At 32.5% G+C, this 12,976-nt stretch overlaps 1 protein-coding gene across 1 annotated transcript; it reads right to left on the bottom strand.

Annotated features, from left to right (window-relative positions):
• Positions 1-272: 272 nt before the first annotated feature.
• LOC108687716 (PAB-dependent poly(A)-specific ribonuclease subunit PAN2) lies at positions 273-12,415 on the bottom strand. Its single transcript, XM_018193637.1, has 20 exons — positions 11,875-12,415; positions 10,676-10,863; positions 9,601-9,770; positions 9,410-9,530; positions 8,982-9,178; positions 8,683-8,896; positions 8,443-8,579; positions 8,091-8,237; positions 7,925-8,021; positions 5,171-5,416; positions 4,843-5,082; positions 4,304-4,550; positions 3,081-3,260; positions 2,577-2,743; positions 2,309-2,477; positions 1,702-2,236; positions 1,412-1,629; positions 1,151-1,280; positions 784-1,008; positions 273-713 (listed from the first exon to the last, which is right to left on the bottom strand). Exons 1-20 carry the CDS (start codon positions 11,957-11,959, stop codon positions 389-391), a joined length of 4,038 nt encoding a protein of 1,345 aa, XP_018049126.1. The 5' UTR covers positions 11,960-12,415; the 3' UTR covers positions 273-388.
• Between the last annotated feature and the right edge of the window lie 561 nt (positions 12,416-12,976).

Below are 12,976 nucleotides of genomic sequence, written 5' to 3'. Positions count from 1 at the left end.
TCTAATAATATTATGTTGAATAAATCTGTTTTATGTGAATGATGAATTGGCAAATCCATCTTTAACATTGGATTGTACGATATTGCGACGAACGCGAATAACGCTTACTGAATACCTTTTGAACAATGATAATGAATATCCGTATCGTCTAATCGTCATTATCGCTATTGATTTTATTATCTATATCATTGTATATATCCTCATATCAGCTATCAGGAACCTAAAATTAAATAATGTTTAAAAAAATTAATTTAATGAAACTTATAAATCGATATTCATAGTCAGTTCTTATATTCAAGACCATTTTAAATTCTGTCTTGAGGTATCATCACGAGTAATCAATCAGAGACCCGTCATTAGCGTCTTAAGTCTTTGAAATACGAACCAATTATGAATATCGGCCACAGACATGATATTTAGTAATATAAAATGTAAGAATTTTCATTCTTACTTTCCATTGTAATTGGCTGCCCACTTCGTAAAGTTCTTTCAATGTTTCTGTCAATGTGCCAGAACTTTCTAGTTCTTTGTACTTGCGATACAATTCTAAAGCTGCTCGCGCATCTTCGGTTGAATCGTGAGTTTCAGATTGAATGTTTTTACCCAAAAAGTGCCAGGTCAAGAAACGTAACGACACCATACGATGATGAGGTAAATGAAACAACAAAACTGTATCTACTATTTGTTCCGGCGGCACTACCAAATTTATTACTCTGCAAAGTTCATACATTAAAAAAAAATATATTACCGACCACCATCATAGATATTAAGATAATATTTTACCTAAAATCGTTTTTCAGGCCGTGTCCCACAAAAATTATACCATTGTCCACTAAAAACCTCAACTTTTGATACGTTGATTTCAGAGTTGTGAGATGTTTGCTACTAAAATTCGCATCTAAATCACCCGGTTGGATTCCACTGAATTTTGTTAAATAGTCAACTACCTGTTCCTGAGTGCTTATATAATCATCTATAAACGGTGTACCTTCCAAAGGACCTTGTCTACTAATTAAAAATAAGAAAATACTATATATAGATTTAAAATAACTTGAATATTATCATATTAAGCGCATTTTTTATCTAATCAGATTAAAATCTCTCCACTCATGAACCATTACTGTTTATATTAATAGTTCATAAAACATACCCTCGTATACAGGTGATTCGCGCGACCGACATATGGCTCGGTTTTATAGTTGACATCTTTCCATCGCTTCGTAATTCGGATTCTTCCTGATTTAAAGTAACGAATTCTGCATCGATGCCTACCAACTCTCCTGCAATTACAATAATTTGAGCACACTAAAAAGGACGAGCCACATTAAAAATGTACAATAATTTTCTTTCTTCCTTTCTATTTCGTATAAAAAGTGAAAATACAAAGAGATTATACGACAGAGAAATCTACCTTTCTTAGGCATTTCATCTGATGCTAGAGGAGTAAATGTAATTCCTCTAGTTCCACCACTGCGAGCAATACATTTATCTTCTCCAAAAACATCATACGTAAGAGGACTGACGAACTGTGTTGGTTCAGGAGCAGGTATCGCTGTATAATGAAGTACACACGGCACTTTCCAATCGAGATTAAACCATACCGCTTCTTGAGGAGTCACTGGTTGTATACTATAACAAGTATCGATATTAAATGATGTTAAAATGTGGACAACTTTCTTTTCCCAGATGGAAATAACTTACCAGAAATCATTAAAAATGTACCATTGCGATACGGCATTGCCTGCCGATCGTTCATGATAATTTGGTCCAACTCGTAACAGTGCTACAATATTTCTCCGTTCCTCATTATTTTTATCGTCGATATAACAGACGACAGCACTGAGACCATACTGTATCCTTTGAGTATTATAAGAGATCTCCAGATTTGTACTTTTCACAGCTTCTTCATCTTCTGTTATACTGCAATTTCCAATCTTCGATGTTAAACAATTTTCAATATTTTCCTCACCGTTATTCCCAGAGTTCTCGGAAATAACTTGTACTGTTCTGTCATCTTGACCGTTCTCCATCATGCTTGTCTGTATGAACATATCATTTAATTCGCTTCTTGGTTCGCTGATTTTTTTAATTGCCATTTCTCCGTTTTCTTCAATGGAGATTTCTATGTTGTGGGGTATCCATGAATGCAAGTAATATAAATGACTAGGAGGCGATGTAACGGGCGCTGTCGATGAGATAGATGGTGTGGAGGTCGACGTTAATAATTTTTCTGTTTCTGCACAGTAAAATATGGTTAGCGTTAATTCAAAGTAACGTGTTTAATCTCTACATTAAAGTATTTATGTACCTGAGTCGCGTCCAACGTGCCTAAATCGACATCCAGTTCGCGTACAATTGTTGCCATATCGACAGGGCTTCGCAGTAATAGGCACAGGACTCGAGTTGGGACTGCTCTCTTTACCCGTCAACACATTTTGCACCACGATGTCCATTTGATTTTGCCAAAACGCTTTGTCCTGTAATAATTCATAAAATGAATGAAGCGTAATATGCGATTTTCGTTCTTTGATTCTGCGCACGCTACAATTGTACATCTAATCTGATGTTGTAAGTACCTGCTGAGTATCTAAGCCACAATTTAGAGCCAGTATTTGAGGTAGTTTAGTCAATTGTCGAGACTGGAGAGTAGGTGTAAATTTCTGACAATTGTCACACCATGCGGGTGTAATTTTCTCAGGTCTTAAACTGCGGGCAAGAACATTTGTGAACGGTACCTCTTCAGCTACAAAAGGTAAATCTTGTGTTCAGCCGCGAGTATAGATATGTGTATTAAGCTAAGATGCACAAAAAATCAAATGAGCGTGTAAGATATTGAAAATTATATTTTGAACGTTATATCACAATCTTTACGAAATTTTGTGGATATTTGAAAAAAATGTAAAAATTTATCTGTAAATATGTATCATATTATTAGACTATACTTACTTTATCTTATATTTATTTGCTTTAAAATATTCGAATGATTAAATATATACAGTCAAAGTTTTCAATTTACACGCTAAATTCAGATTTTCTGTCCAGCCAAAGCATTGGACACATATTGCTTGACAATAGCTTACAAGGATTAATTATTTCCGGATAAACTAAGTTACAAAGTAACATGATAGAATGTTTTGTAGCTTCTTGCCCACATTTGAGACAGCGATGTATGTGCATTTGTTCAGATCCAAATAGACGACTGATCTCTGTTTCATCATCTCGCACTTCATTCTCTTCGGTAGATTTTTTGGTGGTCTTGTCTACTCGTAATAATGCATTTAAAAGTAAAATAAATGAATATTATTAACGATATCATTAGAATTGAGTATAAATATTTTTTCACTAAAAAAATATGTGTAACGATTTTGTAATAGTAGCGTGATACATATGCGTTTGTAATTCATGTTTTGTAATAATTTTAATGTTTCAGTTTATTTATTTATTTATTTAGTTCAAAATATTATGTCAAACTTAGAAAGTTCGATATAATCTCCCTCTTGATTTTTTAACTAACTTTAAGCAATGCACTAGATATTGTTAAGATAATTTTGATTATTTTTTAAAATGAAATTATCAATTAGATAATTTAACACCTTAGTGTTACATATTGATATCTTTAATGCATCGATATTATTCACATATTTTTTAAATTGCAAGATTTTGTAATAATTATATATATGTATAATTATTATTATAATAAAATCATAGAATTAAAAAAATATATGATTAATATCGATACACACACACACACACGCGCGCGCGCGCGCGCACGCACACACACACACACACACACACACAAAAATAAACATGAAAGCAAAATCATGCAATTTTTAAAAAAGGATAAAAAGGGTTAGCTGCTCTTCTTACTATAAAAATACATATGCATAATATATATAGAAAAAAAGCGATTTAAGGTAAGCGATACAATACCATAACTTGGTTTAATATGAAATCAATAAAGATATATTCTAAAAAAATATATGCGTCGGCGTACATTAAGAAAGTTGTGAGATATCCTAAGAATGCAAGATTATAATAAATAATATAATATAATAAGAATGCAAGATTATAATAAATAAAATTGGAAGGTAGTTTATTAAAATGAAAGTAATGTTTTCTGCATCATTAGATATAAAAAATTATAATTACAATTATACATTAATCATATAGTTCTCATATAGTCGTTTCTTACTCTTCGGATATATCAACTTTAAAGCAAATAAAAAATCAAATAAATCACATATAAATTGAAAAATAAACACAAAAGTGCCCAGTGCAAAGGTTACACATAAATTGTGTTTACCTTTCGATGTGATCCACATATATTTACCATCCTCCTCTTGCTTCCTCTTTTTTTTTCTCTCGTCATCGTGACTCCTATATCGAGAACCAAGGTCCTCAAGGATGCTAGGAAAATCCTGTTCATTATAAACAAATGGAGGATATTTGGAATCTGATTTAAGTCGCGCTGCTTCCTCTTCTTTTTGTTGTCGCTTCCTAGTTTCCAGAATCTCGTAGTGTATTTGATGTAGAATAAATCTATTCCAGCTCTAATACAAAATTCAAACCATAAATAATCTTTGTCAATATATTAAATTTCTAAATATGTCATGCGATTTTTAATGCAATTTTTAATAGAGATTTAAACATTTGGTAAAAGAGCATTTCCAAGAATATAAATTTATAAATTTATACGAAATAATGTTGTAAAAAAGTCTATTTTCTTTCATTTCAAATAAAAACGTATATTTTGAACATTCGTTCTAGCGCAAGTTATTAAAATGTAATTTGTACATTTTCACGCTGATCATTGTAACTTATTGTATTTGTTTATTATCATACTTGTATGAGCACTATCAGATTGATCTTTTTCTTCGATTCTGGATCGTTCAATATAAGTCCTAAAGCTGACGCTTCTCGTACTGTCCTAAAAGCCCTAAGGAAATTTGCAGCTTGGCAGGGAAACCCTCGTGATGTATCCAGCATGTGAAACAAGAATCCCAATTCGCAAGAAAGACAAAACTCTCGTTGACACGAATGTGAGAGCAATGCTACCCTTACAGGTTCGCAGTAGTAAAGCAACTACAAAGCACGAACGTGTGTCTGATCTGTGATTTACTTTATTCGTTGTCCCGACTCACCTCGGACATTATAGTTTTCTTGGGCTTACCTGCAGCATAGCATTGCAATAACTGTTAGGAAGTGTAGCCTCCAGGCCGCAAAAGCTGGTTCGATTGTACTGATCAAAATCGAAATCATCGTAACCAAGCCGTGAGTATTTCAACTCAATTTTACGATAACGCTTAGGTATGGCTACAAAGGTGCCGTCATCTGTTTTAGACCGTGAGTCCCCCACGAAAGGCTTCGCGACTAAGCCACGTCGTGAAGACGTACCCGTTTCCAGATTGTACGGTATCTGCAAAAGAGGTATTATTTATTTTTATTCCACTGTGAAAACGTGTATCGGATATTTTTCGCCAAGATAGTTTCTATCTTATGGAATTTGCCATGCGTTACACGTGAGACATCGAGATAGTTTGTACAGTTTGGTGCATAATAGAAAGTAGACTTTTGGATTGTGAAAAAATAAATAATACCTATATATTAAAGAACGCGTTGTGGGAACTGAATCGATAATACGGCGCATCATATTAAAGTTACGCATTACTGTTGTATATCATACAACCTTTATTATTTCACTCAAATACAATTTCGAGTATACATTTCATGCGGAACATATTTTACATGTAAATATATTAATCGCCTATCGAGATTGTTCATCGGAAATCATTAAACGAAAAGACAAAATGCAATCAATCACAAACACATTGCGCGGCAGTAAAATATCACGCTGATAAGAGCGATCGATAAGCTATAAGGGAATTGTGGATTCTTTTGGCGGAAGGTATATTAGAAACATTTATTCATGTTTCTTCTTCTTTGTCGGTCGTTCTGTAAATGTCAACACAAATAACTATAAACGAAATTAAGACTTATATTATTGATTATTTCAATGCATACGTTTTTTCTTACATGCTACTGTATTTTTTCTGCAATGCAAAAAAATTAATAAGGCCTCAACTTCGCTGATCATAATTAAATTGAAGAGCCCAATTTTTAATTGGGTAATATGCTTTATTAGCAGTTCTTAAAGAAAAAAAAAGAATTATTTTAGTATTGTATGATTTACATAGTAAGAAAAAAATGTATTATACATGTAATATTTAATGATAAAATTCGTCAATTATATGTCACTTATATATTTTTAATTATTTAAACAAAAAATAATAAAAATATATTTAGAATTCAGAGTGCAATTATATGCTACAGCACAGAGATATTGTATTTTTATTACATATTACTTTTTTATATATGTATAAATTTGTTGGCACATTGTTGACAATATTGGATCTATATATTTAGATGTAAATATACAGGGTGTCTGGAAATAATCGCCAAATATTTCATGAACAGGTCGAGCGGACTAAACTGAGTCGAAAAGTCCTCTACCATTTTGTAAATTTCCCCAATAATTAATGAGATATTAATCCTTAAAGATAGCTGAATACGCGCGCTCGCCCGGTTTACTGCGAAGTGTATATGCCTACCGATCGTTTGGCGCGCAAACCTTGGGAGTTGGGGATTGGCTGGCAAACGCCCCACACCGCGCACACCGCTGCAAACCTCCATAGCTCGGATGGCGCGCTTGCCAGGCTATCCCCGCTCTCCATGGCCCGCGCGCCAAGCTAACGGTAGGCGTATACACTTTGCAGTAGTATTCGGCTATCTTTAAGGATTAATATCTCGTTAACTATTGGGGAAACTTACAAAATGGTAGAGGACTTTACTCGACAGTTTAGTCCGCTCTACCTGTCCATGAAATATTTGGCGATTATTTCCAGACACCCTGTATATAAAAAAATAAAACTATTTCATATTTAATGTGAAACATATTTAGAATTGTTCTGATTTAACGTATGTCAAATTTATTTTACTGAACTTCATATAAGCAAAGTATCAAATACTGATCAAATAAAAATAAACAGATTCCTGTAAATGACACTAACAAAAAATATATTTATTATAATAAAAAAATTGATAGTACTTTCATTAATGTAATAATATAACGATATTAATTTGATATTAGTTTTCAAAATTACAATCATATACTTTTTAATATTTTTTAACATTTTAAATATTTTTATCATATATATAGTATATATGGTAAATTGACTATATATATGAAACAAAAAAAACGAGAAAAATAAAGAAATTTCAATATTTTACACGCGCAGTGTATATATAATACATTTTGAGACTGTTTTTTTATGCTATATTATTGTAAAATTAGTAGAGTACATTGGACTAGTTTACGAAAATATATCACGTCTCTTTATAGGCTATATAATAATTATCACGAAAGGTTATCAGTCTTAATCATATATAGCAAATTTTTTTTCTAAAAATTAAACATCACACATTGAGCCTTAATTTTCACGTCAATAATATATTGTAATTGGTCAATTAAATTGCTAGTGAAACCTCAAAATCATGAAAGAATTCATTTGTATATTAATATACTTTTGAAATATATATATATATATGTATATTAATTCAGATAGCAATTTTCACGTCAATAATATATTGTAATTGATCAATTAAATTGCTAGTGAAGCCTCAAAATCATGAAAGAATTTATTTGTATATTAATATACTTTTGAAATATATGTATATTAATTCAGATAGCAATTTAATGATATACAGAGGCAATATTAAATTTGAAATCAAGTCATAAGCAGAATAGATTTCAAAATTTGATAAACAAAAATAGGAAAAATTAAGAATTTATGAACGGAGTTTAAGATAATTTGAGAAGAGACGGAGGAGAATATTGTAATAGAGTGGGAGAATATTGTTTCCTCACTTGATTTCTGCGAAAAGCCTGAGGATTTGGCGCGTATCCTATTGTTCCCTGCATTTTCATTGTGCGTAAGATTTCAGGATCTATTGGTGGAGTTCTCCTGTGAAAGAAAAATCAAGTTACCTGTTCCTCGGTTATACAAAAACGGAAACATACAGGAGAGACCTACCTATAAACTTTTTTCAAGTATTCTTCAGGCCAATCACTTAGAAGTGGTTGATCTGAATATACCATTGGTATTGTACTGTATGGCGTAATATCGTCATCAAAAGGAATCGATGGTATTGTCTCAATTGGATCGGCAAATTCCGTAGGCCTAAGCAAAATAAAAATATACATATACCTAGATTTTATTCTTTATTATCTTTATATTCATTTTCTAACTATTCTTGATTTTATATACGTAATATAAATGTGTCAATAGATTTTAGTATGTCAATAGATTGTGTTAATAATTATTTCAGTATATAAAAATTATATAATTCGTATTAATTTTAAAATTGATTAAAATAATTACTGACCTAGAAAATGTATTAAATTGAGGTTCCGGGGTGTTGGTGGACATTAAATGTATAGAGCCCGCCAAATCTCCAAAGCAAAGACATTGAGATGTAGGAGCTACATCAAATGATAATATCGTCGCACCGCCAGTAGCAACCTAATAATATACGATACAATTTCTGTATATAATCTCTGCATATTTATTTTAATAAATTTCTTAAATTTTTTGCTTAAATTGTGAACACATATAATAAATTTACCTGATATAAACACGTTACTGAAGGTTGTACATTAGCATATATTGTATCAAGTAGTTGCATTTGTCCTAGTGGCGATACCACCGCGAGCCGACTGGAATAACTTGGTAGGAACTTTAATAAAAGAGGATATACCATAGTTGTGACTGGACTTAATGCTCTCATTTGTCTCAAATCATAGGCCATTAAAAATCGATCAACAGTAAGACCCTGACGACTAAATGTAATCCATAAATGTTTATAACATATGTGTGTCAAGTATATAAAATGGTTAAAAACTTTTTGATTATCTTATGCCTTACCTATTGCTGAATCCACATGTAACAAGATAATTTCCTTGAACATCGAAATCACTTAAGGAACCACTGTGTGTATCCAAAGTATGTTCTATTGATAATGTATTTGGATCCCTGAGATCTATTCTTCCCGCAGGATTTCCAGCACATATAAGCCTACTATGTTGTCTCAATATCGCACAACCATTCTCATCTACATCCATCTACAAATATAACATAGGCCCTAATTTTTCATTATCTGATTAACTTATGATTGAGCTTAATTTGATGTTTCATTCAATGGGCTTCGTCCACGACATCATAGATGAAGCTCATTGGATAAAATATCAAGCTAATTACAAATCAATGAAAGAAAATGAAAATTCGAGTCATAAAGCCATCGCTTCTCGTACTCGGAATTAATTTAACATTTAGTTTAGTTGATAGATTCTTACTAATCCAGTCTCTTTTCCTCTAGTAAGGTTAAAATCAATTATTTTGTCCTGATGTCCACCCATAAGTAATCTGGCTGGGGAAATTTGTAACATACATTGCATATCGTTCATATTCATCGACCTATAACAATCTAGGTTTGCTCAAATCCGTGGATAATAAAATATGAACATAATACAAAATATGAACATACGTATGAGTAAATATAGGTATGCCTCTTCGCAATTGGCATCTCAATTGACATTGAGACAACACTAAAATACCCTCGTCTACAGTATGAATTTGTCGTATCTCCTGCGTTGCATGGACTTGAAAAGAGGTATATTTTTGTAAACCAGGCCCATAATAGGATGTTACGTGACCCTACAACAAATTAAGTATTAAAAATACGACAATATGATGTAAAAGGCTAATAATAAGAGTCAAAAGATATAAAAAGTTTCCATTATTCATTTAACATGAGTATAATTACAACATAATATAAAAAAAGAAATTATAAAAACCGCAGAAAATAAGAGTCTGAAAACGTTACAGAATACAATACAGAATGCAATACATATTTCGACCTTATATTTAGGTTCGCTTCAGATACAAAAATTTAGGCACAGTAAAATTAATATGAAAAGAAAAAGAAAGCGACAGTTTTGTTGCACAATTAGAGTGTTAAGTCAGAGAAACGAAAAATTGCTCGTCAGACGATGGATGATCGATTGTGAAAGATTTCTCGTTATTCTAGTGAGAACAAAGAAATAGAAGAATATTAGAAGTTATCAAAACTAAATTAAAACAAGCATAATATTCTTCTCTTATATACTCTTCTCTGGTAAAAAAAACTCATCTCGGAGTCCGACAATTGAGAAAATCCAATGTTAATATTGAAATAATCATCAGTAATATGATGTCAAAAGAGGTACAAAATTAGTATCACAATTATAAGTGTATAACGTTCAATGTATAAAATAAAATAAAGAAAATCATCTAACGCTCCCAACGGAATCAATAGTACTGCGAAAAATTTTTCGGCAATGCAAAATCAAATATTGTTTACAATAGGAATATACAATTTATGAAGACTTTCTGTATTTACCTAGAGATTAAGATTATCATTCTATTTTTTAATGTTAAGCATGTCTGAGACAAGATTTTTATTATAAACCAGTTCTTCGTCAAAGATCTGAATGTTGTGCCAATAAATTTGTATTAAATTATAATAAATATTAATATAATAATGAATAAAAAATTTGATATAAATAATATCAATAACATACCCCTTGATTCCCCATCCACATAAGTTCTTCGATCGTATCGAAAGTGGCAGTGGAAACTCCAAATCTATCCCCGCCATCGGCGAGCAATGTTCTAGTTTCGTGAAACTCGGCTCCAGAAAAGTCCTCTCCAAACTGTTCCGTTGCACGTACATATTCACCTCCAGGTACGACATAATTACAATCGTCCCCTGAAATGAGAATCGATCAGTCGAGATTCATACAAGTATACCTTTCTTTTACATACATAATCTCAAAAGCAGAAAGATATTCCTTTCTTACTAATTCAAACACTTTAGCAAAATTTTCATTTTATTTGCAATTTATTTGTCATAAATAATTAAATATAAACAAAATATAAAATGTATAATTGATAATTGTTTTTGTAAATTATATCTTTGTTGAAATGCGATAAAGTTATCTATACAGCTTCTACTTCTAAATATAAGCTGCGCAATTATAATATAAATAAAATACAAAAGAAAATACAAAATACACGTATGCTTTTCAAGAGTATATAATTTATTGTATATTGTTGATATAGTGGATATAGACTACAAATATCCAAAATAATATTTTTACTGACGTAGCGATTATATTTACTCACACATTTGCTAAACAATGATGTACTAAAAAACAAAGAAAACTTTCTAAAAAATGAGTTTTGAATTAATAAAATTTTGTAATATTAATGTAAAAGAGCAATTTTGATATAATAATAAATTGTAGAAAAATAAAAGTATTTTTTTTCTTTATGTTCTTTTTCTGCAAGATAATAAAAAATAATCATTTTAATTATGTCGTTATTACAACAAATGAGATACATACAAGGTAGAAACAAAGTATAATAATCGATTTCAAGAAGAAAACAATTTGATCATTACTGCTTCAATTTTCGTAATCACTGTATTAAGCTTGGAGATAACAAAGGACAATCTTGGCCACGCTCGTGCGTGTTGGAGAAACAGCTGATGCCAGCTGATATTCTCGGCCGGATCGGCGATATTCCGCGCGTAAACGTTCGAAAGCAAACGAATGTCGTGAAAAGTAGAAACAGATGCGAGGAACTGATAAAGGTAAAAAAAAAAACGCAGGTAGAGTGAATACATGCGACAGAGAAATTCCGGTGCTCCTCCACCGAAAGCGGCTCTCCCGCGCTTCTTAGTTGCACGAAAGAAGCGCGCGACAAACAGGGCACTTACAAAGCAGATCTTGTTCCTCTTCGCAGTTGACGTGGTCCGTAGGTTCTACCGAGGGATCGAAGAGATCCAACACCGGATAGTCCATGATGCGCGCGGTGACTTTCTTCAGATTACGTCGTTGCGTGGCATCGGAGCGATGTGAAATTGACACGAGAATTGCGTTCCAATATTCCCAATAATGATCGGTCTCTTATCATAATACACCGCAGGTACGCGGCGTTCACAGTCACGCACGCACGCACGGCGGAACAGACGAATAAACACGCACCAACACGCACGTTAGTCGTCCTGGCAACTGTGCAACAAGCGAAACACTTTGTGCATTACTATGCTATTGCGAGCCGCTGGATTGAAAAACTCAACGATAGACAAGCGCATCGTAACACGTTTTTCTCGATTATATTTCTTTGCTATCCGTTCACCAAGAAAACTGCGCTTTTCGTCGTTTGTTGAGATGCGATTTAATTCATAATCGCATGTTCACGGTGTTCAGACTTCGCGATCAGACACAGATAGACAGAACCTGAGCACAGTAAGCACTAAGCAGTGAACCAGAGCGGAATGAGCAGCACTGAGAGTGATCATGCCGGTCTTTATTCTGTAACCGCAGGCGCAAAATGCCACCATGCATTAGCGCCAACTGAGAAAGTAGATATCAACTGCATAGTAACATCCATTTTTCTACTCTGCGGGTATACAATTTATAACATGCATCAACATCGATGAGATATTAAAGATGGTTGGCGCTTATAAAAGTTTGCGTGGTTGTAAGTGAGATCTACACAATAGATGTAGATTTTTAAGCCTCAAGCCGTAAGATATTAACCAATTGTAGTCGAATGCGAGGAGAATAACTAATTGTGATTCGTCTGTTCCTTCCCATACAGCATAGAAAATTGAAGCAATATTGCTGCAATGTTGCAATATTACAGATTGCAATGTAATACCGCAGAAGTATTACAGAAATGTAAATTAACAATATGCCTGCAAAATATCAGTAACATGCTTGTAATATTCCACAAACATTACAAAACTGTAATTCTTTAAATGTTACAATAATAATAATGTAAAAATAGAAGTTTTTACAATATTTATATAGTAC

Source organism: Atta colombica, unplaced genomic scaffold (genome assembly GCF_001594045.1).
Source record: "Atta colombica isolate Treedump-2 unplaced genomic scaffold, Acol1.0 scaffold210, whole genome shotgun sequence".
In the NCBI taxonomy this organism is placed as follows: domain Eukaryota; kingdom Metazoa; phylum Arthropoda; class Insecta; order Hymenoptera; family Formicidae; genus Atta; species Atta colombica.
Note: the sequence above shows the minus strand (reverse complement) of the source record. Positions and strands in the feature narration are given on the sequence as shown.